This window comes from Coturnix japonica, unplaced genomic scaffold (genome assembly GCF_054131305.1).
Source record: "Coturnix japonica strain WE unplaced genomic scaffold, WE-NBRP24 Scf039, whole genome shotgun sequence".
Lineage (NCBI taxonomy): Eukaryota > Metazoa > Chordata > Aves > Galliformes > Phasianidae > Coturnix > Coturnix japonica.
In genome coordinates this window covers 3,485,024-3,504,099 of record NW_028188942.1, presented here as the reverse complement: position 1 = coordinate 3,504,099, position 19,076 = coordinate 3,485,024, and the positions used below count along the sequence as shown (strand labels likewise).

Genomic DNA, 19,076 nt, shown 5'->3' with positions numbered 1-19,076 from the left:
TGTATTTTGAGAGAGGCATCCTACCCTAAGTGTATGTTACTCAAAAAGCAATGTTTTCTTCCAGGAAAACCTACTGAGGTTTCAAAACAGCTGGAGGATAAGACAGCAGCAGCAGGGCAGGACATCAGCCTGAGCTGTGAGCTGTCAAAACCGGATTTGAACATCAGGTGGTACAAGGATGGCAAAGCAATCAGAAAAAGCCAGAAGTATGACTTGCAGCAGGAGGGAAGTGGGGCCATTCTGATCATCCATGACTCTACTGCCAAGGACAGTGGGGAGTACCCCTGTGAGACAGAGGACTCTGAAACAAAAGCCAGGGTCACTGTGCAAGGTGAGTTGAAAAGCACACTGGGGATGGCATGTAGAGAAGTCGAGGTAAATATCTGCAGCCTGTGGGTGATGTTTTTCTCTTCTGTTTCCTTGAGCAGGATCAATTCTTAGTTTTCAGAAAATATGATGGATTAAAGTCTTTTCCTTAAAATAATCTGGAAACTGAATGATTCTCCAGTGTGATGTGGATCTGGGCAGCCTGGTCTGGTGGTTGGTGACCCCTTGGCAGGGGGTTTGAAACTAGATGATCTTTGAGGTCCTTTTCTACTCAGGCCACTCTATGATTCTGTGATCATTCTATGATTCTATGATCTTGGGTGTTAGTGAGCCACGAAAAGATGGCAATCTGAATTAGTCTATATTGAATATGTGTAATCAAAACTATATGCAGTTTATCAGATGAGATCCTACCAGCGCATGTATAATGGTATTGAACTTTGCAGATATCTACTGGAATTATCAAACCTATGTAAATGGGTGGACTCTGTGGTCTTCTTAGACTCTTTGCATCTCTATGTGATATTCTGAAATGAGGGCAAAGGAGATTCAGGACACCTCTGTATGCTTGGGACTTGTTGGGGTAACAAATCCCTTTGTCCTACACCCTCATACTTTTTTTTTTTTCCTTCCAGAAAAACCTAATTACTTTATCAAGGAACTTTCAGATGTGAAAATTGAAGAAAGTAGAAGTGCACTTTTTACATGTCAGAGCGAGAAAGCCGCATCCTTCGTCATATGGAGGAAAGGCATTGCTGTGCTCAGGCCTGGCAGGAAATACAAGAGGGCACAGAAAGGACGAGACCTGCAGCTGAGCATAAAAAATCTGGAGAAAAGTGACAGTGATGTGTACACCTGTGACATTGGTGATGCCCAGTCCAGAGCCAAGCTGGTTGTACAAGGTATGTGTGAGAGCCATATGACTGCGCATCCTGTTTCTCCACTACCAAGACATTATCCTGGTAGAATTTGTACATTTATGGCAGGTCTTTGGGGCTGCAGCTGTCTGGCCTGAATAGCAGTTCACAAGCCATGCACAGAGCAAGCTGCACGGAAAGGGAAAGAACTACCGACTAGAGCAGTGCCATTGAGAACTTTATGTATCATTTAAAAACCAAAAATGCTGATGTACGGTGAGGCTGGTGACCCAGAAATCAGTGTGAACTTTCTATCTCTGACCTTTCTGAGTTAAAAATAGTCCTCCAGAGTTCTAGGCAAAAATTCCCTTATGCTGCATTCTGGGTAGTTGTCACGGTTTAAACAAAAATCTGTGTCCGTGACAGGGGGGCCACAGGCAAGCGAGGTGCTAGAAGGAGCTGAACCTCTGTCCCAACTACTTCAGAAGCAGCCCAAACCCCCTCGTACACGGCTAAGATTTTCTCAGTTGGAGTGTAGCACTCCTCAGACCCTTTATATGCTCGACTCCAAAGTCCCGGGGGTTGGCCTTGGGTTTCTCCTGAGGCTCTTTGCCACAAACTCCAAGTGGGACCTTTCTCTCCAGCAGCAGTGTAGAGGATGTTCTTTACATCCTGTCCTGTCCGTACTGGCCCCAAGGCCACGGCACGGGCTATTTCTTGTTTTCTCTGCTCAAAAGCCTGCTGCTGCTTAGGACCCCATGAGAACTTATTCTTCTTCCACGTTACCTGATAGAGGGGGCTTACTATGTGGCTGTAGTTTGGGACATGCATTCTCCAAAAGCCCACTACTCCCAGAAAAGATTGGGTCTCTGTCTTGGTGGTGGGAGGAGACATAGCAGTGATTTTTTCAATCACATCTGCTGGGATGTGTCGATGCCCATCTTGCCATTTTACACTTAAGAACTGGATTTCCTGGGCAGACCCCTTCACCTTGCTGCGCTTAATGGCAAAACCAGCTTGCAAAAGAATTTGGATTATCTGTTTTCTTTTCTTGAAAATCTCTGCTGCTGTATGGCCCCACACGACAATATCATCGATATACTGCAAGTGTTCGGGAGCAGTAAAATTATTCATGCCTTATATGATGTTATGATGTGGAATACTGATAGCAAAATTACAAAATTATTAAACCATGACACCCTGGTATTTTTCTTTTTTTTTTTTCTTAAATATTTTCCTTTTTTTTTTATTAAATATTTTCCTTTTTACTATTTAAATGTTATGGGCACATCTTATAGAAACACAAGGCTGTTTACAAAGAAGTGCATGCTGTGTTGCTGTATGATGAGCAAGATACATCTATTCTTCATCTAGCAGGAATAGTTGCTGAGCCTTAAGAACAGTTTCAGAAAGCTTTGGGAATTTGGGCGTTTTCCTTGTTTCTGCAACACAAAATGAAAATTTACGCTGTATACAAAGAAAAGGGGAGTCCGAACTTGTACATTAAATTTGAAGGAGATCAATCTGGGGTAATATTTAAAAAAAAAAAAAAAAAAAAAAAAAAGGGAGTGTGGTCATCAAATACTATAAAATATATTAGCTGTTACTAGAATGCCACTTATCTTCCCCCCATACGAATCACTGTCGTGTTGTATGTGAATTTGTGAGGTGGGTTTTGAAGCTGAAATTAAAAACTTCTTGTATGGCTGTCTTCATAGTGGCTATCCAGACTATCTGTAGAAATAACAGCTATTATGAAGTCAGCTATTCACCAGTTTTAACTGATTATAAATTACGTTTCAGCGTGGAGAACATAGCATAGTGCCTGACACCTGTGTTGATCCTGAGGGCATTCTTGATTCTGTGCATTATGATGTCATGGATATTAAAGAGCAAGCTGAGGCAGCACATAGTTCCATTGTATCCCTGGGGGACCCGAAGGAAGATACTGGCTGGTTTGAAAAGCAGCTGGAGAAAACTAACTTTGAACTGATGGAGACCAAAGAAGAGCTAACAGAGAAAAACACCAAACTACTTAAAACTGAAGAAGAGCTGATGCAGAAGAACAAAGGTGAGTTATGCGATGTGAAAGGTAGAAGACAGAAATAGTTCATTAATCTAAAAGAGAAATAACCAGTCTGAGTAGGAATTAGAGGAGATGTTCTACCTTTGGAACCATAGCCTGTAGATAAGTGATAGTTTGTTCCTTGTGTATATTCAGGTTCAGCAATTCCACGGGTTTTGGTTATTTCTTTTCTTTTTCCCCCCCTCTCCTTTAAACTGCAACTAGCAGCTTTACGCTTTCGTAAGTATGGGGTTAAATGTCTATATCTTGATTTTTACTTTTATATTGTAATCTCTACTCTTCTTTATGTCTTGTTGATGCAATGTTTTTGTTCCAAGAAATTTAGAAAACTTTTGAATCACTCCCAATAAGTGAAGACCACATGCAAATTAATTAATCTGTTCAAAAGCTACCTAAACATTAGAATATCTGGAAAAATTGTTTACTTAATAAACTATCTATTGGCTACTTATGTAATACAACCTTTTCTGTGTGTTACAGACTTTGAAATGCAGGTGATTAAATTGGATGAGTCTGTTGAGCAACTTAAAGAAGCAACTGAGGTAACTTTATCAAGAAGATGTTGTGTAAAATTGTTTTAATACCAACTTGTGGTAGCTTAAAATGCTATGAATGCTCAGGATATCTCCGCGTTCTATGCAGTCCATAAAACTTTATCCTGACTAATGTACTGCGAGCTACTGAATATGTGAAGACTAGCTTGATTAAGTATGTGTGCATACCACTTCTGGTGGTTTTTGTTCATTTTTTGATGTTTGGTAGCCTGAAGTAGCTCTGAAAACATTTATAGTTAATTCTGTCACTCAGATCTCTAACCTTGTAAGCTTAGCAACTTGACCCTTCTTAGTCTTTGACTGTCTGCATCACTGCAACTTAGTATTTCCATGGTATTAAAGCTGACTGTGATGAGTAGTCATGTCCTCACCTATTACTTCTTCCAAGAACAAGGCTCCAACTCTATCTGTGAGATTGTGTGGCCTGAACACTTCTGAAGCTTTTCTTTTCATAAGTTACTAAAGATGAATAATCAGTCCTTGGCAGTGCCAGCATGGCTTAACAATCGTCATCTTGTAAGTAAGGAAGCTTCACTTGTGGTCAAGGACACAATCTAAAATATGCGTGACAGAGCTGACTAAGCTTTAAGGTTGGATTATATCTGTCACGATGAAAGTGATTTTAGCAGCTTAGCAGAAGTGTGATGTGATGAACTTGTATGAGAGCTGACCATTTGCTCTTTGACCATGTTTGTAATTTTGTTGACTTCTTGGAAACAGGAAATTCTTTGATAAACTGGTAAACTCTTGATTGTGTGCAAGTCTTTTACTTTGTAACCTGCTAGGCTCTTGCTTTCCCTTGTATACTCTACCAAGTATTGCACTTGTCATTATCTGAAGGTGTACTTGTTGTGTCTGCTATTGAAATTTGTAACTGATGTCTATAGAGTCACTGGGTAAATATATTAGCTGTATGGTTTTGTGTAAATATTTGCCTACAGAAAATTACTGAGACTTAAGTGCTCCTTTTGTTAAGCTTCAATGTAACTGATCTTATATCAATACAGGAAAAGACTGCCTACCATTTAACTACCATTAAAGCAGAACCGGCAGAAGAGAACACTAATAAAGGAACTGAAAGCAGCCAATTTTCAGTGCTTTCAGTTAAAGCACTGAAACAAGAGAAAACTGAGTTGGAAGTGGGAAGAAAGCGCAGTACTGATGAAGATAAGCCTACTGTGGAAGAGCCACCTCCAAAGAAAGGTATAGTTTCTTCCATCCTTGAACAGGGTGTCTTCCAAAACAATAAATTGCTTCCTATTCCGGATAGGAAGCAAAAGGCTGTGAAGCGCGTACCTTATGGTATAAGGAGAAAAGCCACTGTGTTAAACTGTAAATAGAAGTAACTGTTATGTAAATATCCCTTTTTCAGAAGGTCCTATGCTGTTCATTTTTGAATGCTTAAGAATAAAAGTTTTTTGCACTATTTTTTTCCTTTTTGCTGCTTTTTCCTCATCTGTTGATGCACTTGCAGATTTGGTAATAGTTTTAAAGCAGTTTCTTTAGGATTGTTTCAACTGCTGTTGCTGATCTTCTGAGTAGCATCAGCTGTTCAAGTGCTTTTTTTTGTTTGTTTGTTTGTTTTGTTTTTCCTGAAGCAACTATCAAAATTGTTGACGACCTGCTAATTGCTCGCTCATGGGCAATATTTGAGCAAAATGGTTTGGATAAGCTCTGATGCATTTAACTTCACTTCTGGGCACAGCTGAGCATCAGTGTTCCTAGAATTACGGAAGGCATATACAATGTAGAAGGGAAAAATCTAAAACTTAGCTGTAGTCCCTTCCTTTCTTGTATTCCTCTTGCAAAATATGTGCAAGGGAGAAAGTCAAGGCCTTCTTTGGATGAGATGCTGTTCTTGGATGATTTGTCCCTGCTGCCTTTATTTGGCATAAATATTGAATCCTAATGTGACCACTGAATGGCATCACATATAAGCATCTTACCAGAGACTGAGGGAGGGATGTGGACTCCTCCATACTCCAAATAGTAGTGGGTTTGTTATAATCATATGACCAAAGCTCTCATTTAAAAATTAATGACAGCAATGCTCCACATAGGAATTAAAATGGGTAGCTGATAGTCACAATGTCAGCATGAAGTTTTCTGTTAAGAAGTACTGAGTATTCAATCATGTTAAAATTTTCTTCTATTTGTGAGTATTAATAGCGTCCAATTTCAAAAACCGCTTAATATATATTCTTTAGCTGTGTTAAATATACACAGTAGAACAGTGAGCACAGGTATGTTGTGCTGGTTCTTTTGTAGAATTAGTTATATAAGTAGCACGAGCAAAAGTGTTTTAGGAGATGCTAGGTTATCTCAGCTTCAAGTTCAGGGTATTTACACCATTCTCTGAGCTTTTAGGTCTTGTTTCCTATGCTCTGTAATAATGCTTTTTCCCTACTTCCTGTGTAAGGAGCTTCTAGACTGAACATTACACATCTTCTCCCTAGTCTTATTTATCTTGCTTTAGTGCTTGCTTGTTGTTTTCAGCATAAAGTGTTTAGATTACTTATAAATCATATTCCCCTCACTAGTGTTGCTGGGAGCAGCAGTCAAAACCCAAAACCTGGTTTGGGGTGGAATACGCCACTGCTGTTTCTTCAGTATGACTTTTAAATCAGTTGAGGGCTGTATATAAAACTCCTTAGATGAGTTAAGAGGCTGTTTCCATGCAGTACATGTGAATCTGTATGTAATGCAGGCTGCACGTGGGCACTATAAAATTCTGCATTTCTGTAGTTGTAGTAATAAAAGGACTGTACAAGAATCACCATGGAATATATTGTTGTGGTGACACAATCCCTAGTAAGTCTTGACTTATATTTATTTTTTTTAATACTTAAAGTATGCATATTATGGAATGGACATAACTGGATTCTAAAGCAATGATGAAATACAGCAGAAGTCGCTTTTGATAGAAAGAAAATGCATGTGATTTTAGCTAATTGCTCACCAGTTAAAGAAAAAAACAGCCTCAAGCTAATGGAATATTTATGGAAACTTGAATCTGCAAATTCGTACAACTTTATGCGTGAACTTTATATGCAAAAGAGTAAGTGTGGACAGAAGTAGGAATTCTCATATTTTGTTTAGAGATCAACTGAATAAGAGAGACAGATATCAACACTTAAGTGATCAACTTGTCCAGGGTTTTATCTTTCTTTTGAAAGTAAGAGGACTGTGAGTTGGAATGAAATTTCTTAGAGAACTGTTTATCTACCATTTAGATGTAGATGGAGTGATTCCTGGCTGCCTTATAGGGATTGCTGAAGCAGGGAAGATAGAAAGAATATAGCTGTGAATTATCTATCTCGTTCCCATGTTTCTTAGATCTAATAAGATTTTCTACTGGTGTGGAGTGGAAGGTTTGAGTAGTGCCATGGTAAAAGTGTTCTTCCAGACTGAAAACCTTTTGCTCTTAATTCTGTATAGAAATCTGAGGCACCTGATTACGTGTCCAGAGAACTTTAATTCCTTCACTAGTATCAAATACTATGTGATGTGAGGGCATGGCTTGCATATTACGACAGTTTTTCACTTAGAAGTTGCTACTTGGTGTTGTGAACTGCTATGTAATAATGATTTTAATCAATCTGAGCTACATTCCTTTTCCCTTTTTTTTGTTTGTTTGTTTGTTTGTTTTACAGTAGTTGTAAATGAGAGAAAGAAAAAGAACACTGTAGAGCAAAAGACAATTGAACACATGAAACAAAAGTGCTCCGCGTACCGAAAGGAAGTACTAGCACTGAGGGAAAGAACTGAAATCTTGGAACATCATTTAACTGTGCTTGAAGAACAATGCAGAAGAGAAAAAAATAAAAAAGAAGATTTCAGTAAGCAGGTAACAAGCCTGCGTATTGAGCTTTCTTTTTCTGAAGAAACAGCTGATGTCCTCTGTGAACAAATTCTGCAGGGTCAAGTTGACTATCGGGAAATTGCTTCTGAACTGGATGAACAGAAATCTATAAATATGACACTAGAAGACAAAAATGCCCAACTAACTAACAACATAGAAGTTGCCAAAGAATATATAATTGATAAAGTGTCACAAGTAAAAGAAATGCGGACCAAATTAGATGAATTATACAAATGTCACTTAGAGTTTCACGCCATCGGTACTGACTTTGTCAGTGTAAAGGATTCCTCAGACTGTGAAAAAGATGAGCCAGGGACATCTCAAATTAGTTCTGCATGCATTCAGTCACAGACTTCTTCCATCTCAGATCTTGTGCAGGACCTCTCCTTTAACTATAGTCTTGAAAGGATTTGGGAAGTATGCAGAAGTATTGTTGATGTTTCCTCACAAAAAAGTCAGCACATCAAAGCACTGCTTCAAGACAATGAAAACCTAAAGGCGGGACTGAATAATGCTGAAAATCATAATCGTCAACTTGTAATGAAGCTATGTGAGATTACAACTCCCACTAGTCAGGAAGATGATCTTGTGAATCAGTTACATGAGGAAATAGAAAAGAAAACTCAGGAGTTTGAAGAAAAGACTGCAGAAGATCAGAGAGTGATTGCACAATTTCAGGAGGAAGTTGCCAACTGTGAGGTAAAAATAAGAGAGCTTGAATATCGCCTGGAGGCTTCCAAGACAATGGAAGACAATGTGTCAAAACTCAATGAATTACTTAAAGAAAAAGAATCTATTATTCTTAATCTGGAGACAGTTACAGCAACTCTGCAGGAGAAGTCTGCAAATGCAGACAAAAATTTTGAAGAGTTAATTAGCAATGAAGCAAATCTGATTCAAGAAGTTATGCAGCTGAAAAACAGCTTGGAGCAGATGAAACATTCTCTTCGGGAAAAGGAAAAGAGTGAAATGGAGAAAGTGCAACGTATAGAATCGTAAGTAACCACTGAGTTAACTTAGAGCCCTTTGAGAATGAACTAGAGTTAAAAATAGTTAATGGGAACATCCCTTTGACTTAATGCATCTGCATGCTTATCAATGGCCAAACTACTACTTTAGGAAGCTTTGGTATGCTACTTGAGTTCCAAGGGAAAACAGGAGTGTGCAAGGAAATAAAGAATAATATGGGGATTTCTGGTGGTTTTGTTGTCCATCCCTCAGAATAGCATCTGAATAATTTATTGCTTCAGCATCTGATTATGAGAAGCAAGCTGAAATTCAAAAGTAATTGTTTAAATCTTGTCACTGGTCTAGATAGATTTAAGAGTCTATTTACAAATAGAAACCAACAGGCAGGGCATGGATTAAGCTGTAATTGCTATTTCCATGAGATGTGTAACAGTAATGTTCTTTGTCTCTTTATTTTTAACATAAGGCTAGAAAATATTCTTTCTGAGAGTTCTGCCCTTGTACTGAATTTGAAAAAAGATTTGCAGAGGAAAGAAGAAGAGTATGCAGATCTAAAAGACAAACATTCTGATGCCGAGAAACAAATTCAGCAACTACAAAGCGAGGTTTGTAGTCAACTGAGCTATTTTTTTCTGTAAGATTATGCTTGGCTTTCTGCTGTTAAAACTTCTCAAACTTTAACTATGAAGCTGGAAATTTCACACTAGTGTGGCTAGCAGCAAATCTTAGGTAAAGTTGCCATTGAAGCTCTAGAGGGGACCAGAAGTTAAAACATGGTTTCACATAGATAATGAACAGAGGAAAGTAAAGTTGGTTAGTAGTCTGGAATAAGGTTTGTGAAGAGAATAGCTAATCTGCCTCTGGAGGGGACTTGTTATTATCTCTAAGTTACTGGTGACTTGCCATTGGTATCCGTGGTAACTCCTAAGCCTAAAACCTAAGTCTTGTGAAAAAACGCTGATAACTGGGAAGAAGAATGCTATTTACTTGAAGAGAAATAGACTAATTTCCAGAGGCTCTTTAATATAAGCATGTATATTTTTTTTCTTCAATTTCAGCTTCAGTGATGTTAATAGTTAAAATTTAATTATTAAACAAGAAGATATCTTAAAACCCATTTTGCAGGATCTTAGTCTGAAAGTTTATTGGGTGTGCTTGGGGTGGAAAATTGAAGCTTAAAAATGAATTCATGTCTTCCTTGGTAACCTTGCACTTGCTGTCGTTTTCCTACTCAGCACTTGTTTGTGAATTCCTCTTTATTTAACAAAGAAGTATTTGGCCAGGTTGGATTACAGAACTCTTTTAATGAACCGTGAGCTGTGCTTACATTACAGGTGTCCACGATGCGTTCTGTGGAGGAATCCCTCAGGAACAAGATGGAAGAACTTGAAAGGATTAATAACCAGTTTAAGGATGAGCTGGATTATAAAGACTTCTATATCCAACAAATTAAGCAAATATTTTACTTGCTCTTAATTTTTATTAAATGAATGATGCAGGTTTTCCAAGCAGCAGGAAAAAGGTCAAAAAAAAAAAAAATTGGAGCAAAATGAAAGTGGCCAACTGAAATTAGTGGTAGACCATGAAAGATATTCAAATAATTAGTCACTACAGAGCACTGGCAGATTGTTTTCAATACAATAATCTGCATAGTAAATACATATGTAATACATGCATATAACCTGATCTTGTTGAGTGACATCATGATATGTTAATTGAAATGTCTTACCATAAATTCTTTTTATCAGCTTGAGTCCTTATTTATGCTTTATGAAAAGCTTATTAATTCTAGGCTGTCTTAAAGATTCTGCTTGTTTTTACTGTGTATGCTTTTCTTTCAACATGAAATATAGGAGCTGGTGGAAACTGAGAGGATGGAAGATATCTCCAAAGACTATGACCAACTATGTGACGGTCAGCCATTATTTGTGTGTGTGTGTGTGTGTGTGTGGAATATCCGTGTAAATGTTGTCACATTGCTAATGACTTTGAGTCTTCTGTGTTTCGATTTTAAAACATATCTGCATGTATTTGTATGTAAATATTTCAATGGAGATGCTCTATTTCTTTTAAAAGTGCTTTTGGTCATGGGAGAATCTTGATTTGAGAATAATGGGAGCTAGTAGGGAGTTCATCTGTAAATTTTCAAACCTTCAGATCTGTGTGCAAGGGATAGAACAATTGAAGTTATGCGGATGGCATTAGAAGAACAAGAGGAAGTGCAGCTTGAACAAGAAGAAATGCTTCAAGCTCAGTTAGAAGAGAACCAAAAATTAGCTTCAGGTAATCTTTCCAGGGAAAGGGAGCAGGGATGCAAAAGGGGTTTAGACGTACTGTGATAGCCACTTCCATTTTCATGTGACTGTTACTTAGGCATTAACGTTCCATAGTAAACAACAACTCTCTTGTAGTTAAAGGCTTCTGTTATTTCTTTATGTCTGTAGCAGATAAAACCGAAGCTGCTTTAGTAAAAAGTCATTGGTGTGGTATTTCAAATATATATTTGAAATGATATGCTATCTAACCTCATTTTGTGTATTGAGTAGAACTGATTGCATGGAAACACAAATACAGTGAACTGGAATACCAGAGCAATGGTGACTGGCAGCAAAAGAACAACGAAAGTGATGAGGCAAATTTGAATGAAAACAGTACAGAATTAATAAAGCTGCAAAAAGAGCTGGAGGTAACTTAACTTCAAAGTTGTAACTTGATAAAGTAAACTGTTATATTGATTACAGAAACTTCCTGTAAAAGCTGCAGTGCAACATGCAATAGGGACCAGGTGCAGCTTTTTTGTGGTACGTTAAGAATGGCATCACTGATGCCCCCATAGTATAGGAAGTGTAGCCTTCCCTACATTATGCTGCCATGAGCAGTGCTTCTTTTGCTGGCCTCTGAACAGTTAGTTGTCTTATCCCATCTGATGTTATTTTTTGTTGTTGTTTGTTTGTTTTTTTAAATAAAAGTAGTGGGCTGGCAGTGGGAGTTTTCTAAGTGAGTATACAATAGGTTCCATCCACTCTGTTAGTGGAATGGTTCTGAGCTTCTTTCCTCCTTCACCTTGAGTAAGCTTATTCATGATATATTTTTTTAATGCACAGAGCCAATTCACTTTTTCAAGAAGAGGGGAAAGTTGAACATTCATTGCTTCATTCTATACCACGTCAATGTCCTATAAGCAGAGTATACTTATACAACTGTTGTTTGCAAGAAAGGAATACTAACTCAAAGCAAATTGTAACTTACGGTGTATTTGTCAAAACTGTTTTCTGTTAGTTTCTTGGGCAACTAATATAAGCTATCGAAATCATCATCTAACTTTATCACCAGGAAGCCTTTTTTGTTGGGCTGCGGGTCTACTAATTTTCCTTGGTTAAAAGACTTTTATTTTTTCCAAGCAGTTTCTCAGGTGCTCTGTCCTATATATGAGAATGTCTGCCAGTAGGTTTGATAGGAAAGGAGACTACTCCTACAGTGTAAACTATGTTGCTTTTCTTTGTCTTTCAACCCTAATGGAGCTGCAAGTTTTTCTACAACTGCTGCAAGGCAGCGTAAAGTGTTAGAAGTTTTTAAGTTAAAAGAGTTTTTCTTATACTGACTTTTGGTGTAAGTTCTGTAAAGCTTGTGTGAACATTTATAAAGAAAAAGAGATGTTTTATGGAAGCTCTGCAGTCTGAATAAGAAATACTGGAAATGATTATTTTTTAATGGAAAAGAACTAATGATTATCCAATACCTGCCTTTGGGAATATTCTGTAGTAAAAACTGCTAATGTTTCTGTTATCTTGCAGAAACAAGTCGATTTAATGATGACCTGGCTTTTAAGACTTTTATTCCTTAATGACTCACTATTTCATTTTTGGTTTCTTTGAAATAGGAAAGTGAGACTAAGTATCAAACTGATAGAAAAAAGTGGCTGGAGGAGAAAGAAGAGCTCCTAAATCAGATAAAAGAAGCTGAGAATCTTCGCTACAAAGAAATGAAACAATTTGCTGAGGACCGACAACATTATGGAAAGCAACAAGCAGGAATCGTAAGTTATGAGGTCCTGGCAGAGTTGTCTGGTGCCTGTAGTTTGGAGACAACTACATACCAAGTATTAACAGTAAGGGTGCATAAGAGCAGCTTGTCCAAGTCCCCTTGCTTTCTTATGCGCCAAAGCCCATATGAGAACTGCTTGATTTGGAAAAGGAAGGAATGGGGGGGCCACAAAAAGAAAGATCTTTCATAAGTGCATAATGAAATGTCACGTATGTGGGACATCAATAAGAAAATTACAGTTGAAAAATAGATCACTATTTAATGAGGCTAAGAAAGTACTTTGTACAATAGCTTTTGTTTGTTCTCTTTTCTGCAAAGCAGAAGGCCTTTAAGCCTTTATAAGGAAGAAAAGGCAATTGAGTTTCTAAAGAAACCCCACAAACTTCTCTCCAGATACTGAATAAAAATACTTGGTCAAACGGCCACAGTTTTGCTCCTTTATCACTTTCCAAATAGTGACTGATAAAGTCACTTGAGTTACTTGAGCTGTTTGCTGGGCTCTTGTCATGTAACTTCTTAAACATGTGAATCTGTACATTCTGCAAAGCTTTTTTTACATCTGGAAGTAGTTAGTCCCGACTTTCTGGACCTGCAAGCAGCATAGAAGGATGTGAGGAGCTTAGTATTAGTATCACTTTGTGACTTTATTTTCCTAAAGCTCATTAGTAATCATTAAATGAGCAAATTGAAGTGGAGGTTCTAAAATAATACTAATATTTTTTCACAAGGAGAGTAATGTAGGTTGTCTAATAGAAGCATGGTTTTGCTTCTGTAGGTTTGTAGTGCAACTAGTTCTAGAGCTCCTGTGGATCTTGAAGAGATCATACATTTACTAAGTCTGTAAAACGGTGCTAACTACCAAAGTGTTAGAACAGTTCAGTGTGTAGTAGGTGATGTTCACTGTTCATCTGTTCTTCTTTTAGGAAAGACTTGTTGCCCAGTTGGAGGAAAAGGACCGTAATCTTCAAAAGTGGCGTGAGGAGAGAGATCAGTTAGTAGAAGCTTTGGAAAAACAGCTCAAAACTTTGGCTTCTAATGTCATACAAAAAGAGACAGAAATATCAGAACTGAGACAATCTGCCTTAAAGGATTCAAGCAAGGTCAGCTCTCCTTTCCTCCTACCTGATTAGCTACCCATAAATTCTGTAAAACTCCTGTACCTGCTCTTTGTATTCTGGGTGTGGTTCTGTTCTTGAACACTGTCGTATTGACATGTGCAACTAACCAAAAAAAGCACCAGCTTTTATTTTTGTTCTTCAGAAACAGAATTTCTGTTAATTACTAAAATTTCAATTTTTTCAGTAGTTCAGATAAGCAGATGTCAGTTGGATGCTTATGATCCTACAATCAGACTGGACATCTGTAGCTTTTTCTGATAATTCACAGCATTTCCGGATCCCAAGCTAGGCTCAATACTCAGACAGTAGTTCTGTCTCAGGTTTCTTACTTTCTTTGCTTTCTCTGAGGTAGTATCTACAATGGCTTGAAAAGACAGAAGGGGACGTCGAGAGAGATTAAGGGAAGCATCAAAAAGCAGAGGGGGGATGATCTCTGGAAGTTGCATTTCTTATTTCAACATCCAGCTTTTAATCAGGATAGCCAATCTAAGCCGTAGCATAGAATTTCAGAAGCTAAACAGAAGACTAAATGAGTTGTGCTCTTTTGAGAATGTTTGGATTCACTTTCTCTGAGAAGAAAGATGTTCTCATAGCAAAACTTCCCCTACAACTGCCGACTTTTTCACAGTACCGAGGATTTGGGAACAAATAAAAGCTCGGGTTATTATATCTTAAGGGAGATGAAGGCTGAAGCACATAAGTAAAATAGAAGAATCAAAATATATTGTATTACAACTTCCCAGGCAATTCTGTGACTACTGCACTTGTAACAGTGACCGTACAAATCCGTGAAATGTTACTGTTCTTGAATAGTTAAGTGTTCTAGCCTGCAATTCTAAAACTGATGCTACTAAGTAATTGCAATACTGCTTGTGTGTGTTAATTCCCTTTGCCAATCCCACAACTCAGCAGTTTTTACTGTTTATTAGGATAATGCAACTGTGATAGAAGAGTTAAGAAAAGAACTGGCTGACAAAGATGACTTTATAAAGGAATTAAAACAACGCATTAACCACAGTAGCCCTCAGTGTTTGCCAGAAATACCTTTACTTGAAGAAAGACAAAGTAGAAGGAATGACTCTGTAAATGAAAAGGTATGATTATATTTATAGAAAGTCAGTACTTAACATCTTGTTAACCCCTTTTTGTTCTTCTGTTTTCCTAGGAGATACTGGAGCTGGAATCATTTTTCTTAGCATATAGTCCTTTAACTACATATTCAGTGATGAGTACTTGTTGGTTCTTTTTGTCTTCCACTCAAGCATGAGCTCTCATCTTCTCAAAAATATTTTATTTACTAGAACACCATCTCTCTGTGTACATTATGGAACTTTTCCATGCAGTTTTCCATGTATTCGTATGTGGATGCTGAAGATTAGGCAGAGGTTTAGCCTTTGGTGTTCTAACATAGCAGCTGTGAGCGTGCAGAGTATGGGGGGAATGGATGACAAAACGACCAGCGTTACAGATTTTGTCCCTAAATAATGTCTCGCTTTCTCTCTTTTGGAGGCAGAATACTGCCTGAGACTGTTAGTGAGACCCAGTAGGGTGTATCTGAAGATCACACAATGAATAGATGTTACTACCTTCCCACACTTGTGCTGTGTTTCAGCTTACGTGTTCATGTGGCGTCTGAGCTTGAGGTTTTACACTGTAACTTTAGAAAACTCGAGATATTTTGGAGGTCTAATGCATAGCCTAATCTTTACTCCTTTTAAATATTTACAGCCTAGGAAACAACAAAGCAAAACTAAAACTGGAGAAAGTATTCCATTAAGATGCAAGGCTGAAGACAATTATTTGTCACGTCGATGTACTAGGAGCCTCACTTCATTAAATGAATCTGAGGTTAGTATGAAACTTCAGATCTGAAAATGTTGTGATTGTATTGCTTTTGATAAGGAATGAGTAGGAAAAGATCTCATGTTCTCTAAACAATTCCCAAGTTTTAATTTATTTATCCCTTTCAAGGTGATCAGATCACCTGTTTTTATAGCCTTTGATAGGAATAAAAGCTGTTGAAACAATTGTGTGATGAATTTTTGTCAGGTGCTGTTGAAAACTCTCCTCATGTTAATGCTTATGAAGTGGCTCATGATTAGATAAGTTACTTGGAAAAAATTCATGGAGCCACTGAAACGGGCACAGCAAATTGAACTTATTTTCTTCCTCTGCGGGATTTCTGAATATTGTTTTGTTAGCAGATGATGTTAATCATTCCTATATAAGTTTTTAATTGCTAACTTTCATAACATAGCAGTTACATATATTTTAAAAACAAAGTATTTATTAACCAACTTAATTCTTGGAAATACAGTGGGTGGTGATACTCCATTCAGATTCTTAGCAGAGCCTGATAAAGTGGCTCTGACTACTTTTTGACTTTCTACAATAAAAAAAAGCATTAAAAACAAGCATTAAAAAATGCTATTTCTACCTCAGTAAAGTAGTTGAAGAATTTAATCAATGAACTGCTTTAATGAACAAAACTAATAGCCAAGCTCAGTGATAATGGTTTAAGAGAAGGGAATTTCTCTTATCTTCATTGTGTATTTTCTTTGAAACCTGTAGACATAAATCAGCTTTTTAGACATCATGAGATGTCTAATACTGATATCTTCATGTCCTGTTTTTATAATTGAATGCTTATTTATTATTTGATTTACAGTGGAATAGTTACCACTAGCAAATACTTCCCTACTATTAGCAAAAGTGTTTAAAGTGTTCACTTTTGTGACATCAATTGTTCTTTCCAAAAGAATCATGGCTGAAACTTGTCTTATTTTCCCAGGATTTTGTGAAAAGTGAGAACACGAAAAATACAAAATCTGTCATGGCTTTTAATTCACCCTCTGCAAGTGACGAGAAAATGGTTGGTTTTTGTTCTAGTTTTGAAGCTAGCTTGGGACTTCCTGTAATTGTGTGGTCACACGAAAGAAGCAGTGTCTTATCCTTATGTGTATACCTGAATGGGAATCTTACATGCTTATGAGCTCTTCCTATTAAATTCCATAAGCTAACCAAAGGGCAAGTCAGTCTGTCCCCAGAGCGTGTAATGGCTGTACTGTGTAATGATTTGGAGGGAAGGATATTGCACACTGAATAGTTGGGAAGAGAAGCTTTAGTGTATTATCGTGTGCTTTTGTAAGTGAAGCCCTTGTATTAAACTAAGGTTCATATCATTAATATGCATGGCAGTTATTAAAAACAGATGTTCACATGTGATAGCAGTATCCTTGGCATGGTCAGAGTATGAGTAGTAGATTTTCCCATCTGTTGTCTTCTGTTTTGTATGTTTGTTTATTTTATGTAATTAGAACAGCTTATGTAAGAAACAACTCCACAGCTTGGGAGCTACTTTTAAAGAAACTACTGCCTTATTAAGAAACTTTAAGAAACGTATGCCTTGAAATAGCTGAGATTTTGACAACTCCCTAAAGGGTATAAAATTGTCTGCATTACTTGCCGTTGTGGTATCATCAGCATAATGAACAGAGGTGTCAGTAGTAAAGCTCAAAATGTCAACTTAAAATAACGTTGAACTAAAATGAAGTTTAAACAATGCTCTTGTTTCACATGTTCACATCTCTGTTGAACAGAAATCCGGAAAAGACTACTTCCTGAGAAAGCGAGTACATGCTTCAAGACTGACTAAGAAGGATGAAACACTGCAAAAAGTTGGAGATTTTATTCAAAGCTCTCCTTCTATTATACACTCTAAAGGTTGGTGTAGAATAAGTTTTATTCCATGTTTTCTAGACATTGTAGAATGGCTTGTTTCTGCTGTAGGCTATTAATGTATGTGTTCTTAGAGAACTTGTCTGCCATGTTAAGTTGTCCTTTGATTTATGAAGTAAATGCATTTATTCGTCTCTTCAGAGATTCATTATTACATTTGTGAAAACCTACAAGTATACAGAGAAAGTTGGTTCTGTCTTGTGCTTCTGTCAGCACGAAAGTTAGGCCTGTTGTTTAACTCCTGCTGAAGTTTCTGACTTCCAGCGACTTCTGAGCCATGAAGTCTTTAAGCTGCTTTAAGTTGCCATATCTGAAGCTATAAACTGTTTCAGCTATAGAAATAATAAAGAACCTTGATGAACAAATACAATTTCTGAGTATTTTCACTTAAATTTTACGTGTCATTTATAAACCAAGTTTGTTACGAAGCTTTTTTTGCATTCAGTGATTTAAAGACTCACAAAACCAGTAAGTTGATTGGTTTATGTATCAAAACAAATTTCTTCTAGCCAAGAAGCTGATGTCAGCAGTAAGTTCTCCTAAATCAAACGAACCTGAAAGTCTCGAAGAAGGAGAGACCAAGCCAAAACGATGCAAAAGGAAGCTGTATTCAACTGTCGTTTCTGGCCCTCTAGATATACCTGCTTCTTCGGTAAGCGATTATACTGTAGTCTTGGCTTAAAATAAACTACTAAGGAGTCCAAACAGACTGGAGGTTTCATCTATTTGCAGGAGAAGGTTGAAAGTACTGAGGTATTTCTTTATTCTACCAAGTCATCCTTGTTGGTCTTCCTGCTGTTCTGTTTTATTTTGTCCTCAAAGATCTCTGTGTTTGGCTGGCTTACAGTTTACTAAGTAGGTGATGTAGCAATCACGGAGATGTCTTATAATTTGGAATCATAGATAATTTCAGTGTGTTGGAGTGGGATTATTCTACTACACGCTTTTCTAGAGCACAACTTAGACAGCTTTTTAGGTATGCTTAAACTATGATCTCCTGTCTAAGCCAACTTGCAAAGGATCTGATGTGCCAGTTTCATGACTCTGTCGGCAGCTATTGTGCTAAGAACATTCTTGCTCTGTTGGAACTGCATCTTTTAATTATATTAGAGTCCTTTTTCTGTTCAGCAAAGTGATCATTTGCCCATACTGTAATATCCCTCTGAATTTTTTGATGATTTGACGAATGATAGGGGCAGAAACCAAAATGTTATATTTTTTTTGTTAGAGGATGAAGAAGATGAGACAGTTTCTTCTCTCACTGTAGTTCTGAGAACATGGAACTGAACCGAGAACTGAAATTCTGGGCAAGTCATAGCTACAGGGATTGAGGCTAAAAATGTTTTCTGAAAGCTTCATGTTTCACAAAACAAGTATTATAATACTCTTTTGAAAACAAGTATTTCAAAATGAAAGCTGCCTTCAGGCTTTCCTCAGATGTGTGTGCTTTTTTAAGATAAACAGGATTTTGTACATTCTCCATATTTGTTCCTTGTGATTAAGCTGCATTAAAATGATCTC

General features: G+C 37.3%; 2 protein-coding genes and 1 long non-coding RNA gene across 6 annotated transcripts; all 3 read left to right on the top strand.

Moving 5' to 3' along the window:
- Positions 1-73: 73 nt before the first annotated feature.
- LOC146753275 (uncharacterized) lies at positions 74-3,249 on the top strand. Its single transcript, XR_014940237.1, has 3 exons — positions 74-331; positions 963-1,229; positions 2,988-3,249. It is a non-coding gene; the product is annotated as an uncharacterized LOC146753275 (long non-coding RNA).
- Positions 3,250-3,729: 480 nt separating this feature from the next.
- Positions 3,730-8,685, top strand: LOC146753274 (kinesin-like protein KIF20B). The gene is made up of 3 exons (XM_085530830.1): positions 3,730-3,812; positions 4,832-5,027; positions 7,478-8,685. The coding sequence occupies exons 1-3, from the start codon at positions 3,759-3,761 to the stop codon at positions 8,683-8,685; spliced, it is 1,458 nt and encodes a 485-aa protein (XP_085386956.1). The 5' UTR covers positions 3,730-3,758.
- Positions 8,686-9,979: 1,294 nt separating this feature from the next.
- LOC146753273 (kinesin-like protein KIF20B) lies at positions 9,980-18,405 on the top strand. Of its 4 annotated transcripts, XM_085530953.1 has the most exons (10): positions 9,982-10,569; positions 10,813-10,938; positions 11,202-11,341; positions 12,536-12,691; positions 13,623-13,799; positions 14,747-14,911; positions 15,546-15,665; positions 16,609-16,689; positions 17,417-17,540; positions 18,065-18,380. In XM_085530953.1, exons 1-10 carry the CDS (start codon positions 10,530-10,532, stop codon positions 18,235-18,237), a joined length of 1,302 nt encoding a protein of 433 aa, XP_085387079.1. In that variant the 5' UTR covers positions 9,982-10,529; the 3' UTR covers positions 18,238-18,380. The 4 variants fall into 4 exon arrangements, with proteins under 4 accessions (XP_085387081.1, XP_085387079.1, XP_085387080.1 ...); XM_085530955.1 differs by lacking the exon at positions 10,813-10,938 and having other exon boundaries at positions 9,980-10,569; positions 18,065-18,405; XM_085530954.1 differs by lacking the exon at positions 16,609-16,689 and having other exon boundaries at positions 18,065-18,377.
- Positions 18,406-19,076: the final 671 nt, after the last annotated feature.

Bases quoted from the DNA above. Each gene is read 5' to 3' on its own strand.
- LOC146753274 (XM_085530830.1), top strand. From the start codon at position 3,759: ATGCAGGTGATTAAATTGGATGAGTCTGTTGAGCAACTTAAAGAAGCA. The intron at 3,813-4,831 runs GTAACTTTATCA...ATATCAATACAG, and splicing joins AACTTAAAGAAGCAACTGAG to GAAAAGACTGCCTACCATTT. The intron at 5,028-7,477 runs GTATAGTTTCTT...TTTGTTTTACAG, and splicing joins AGAGCCACCTCCAAAGAAAG to TAGTTGTAAATGAGAGAAAG.
- LOC146753273 (XM_085530953.1), top strand. From the start codon at position 10,530: ATGGAAGATATCTCCAAAGACTATGACCAACTATGTGACG. The intron at 14,912-15,545 runs GTATGATTATAT...AAATATTTACAG, and splicing joins ATGACTCTGTAAATGAAAAG to CCTAGGAAACAACAAAGCAA. The intron at 17,541-18,064 runs GTTGGTGTAGAA...AATTTCTTCTAG, and splicing joins TTCTATTATACACTCTAAAG to CCAAGAAGCTGATGTCAGCA.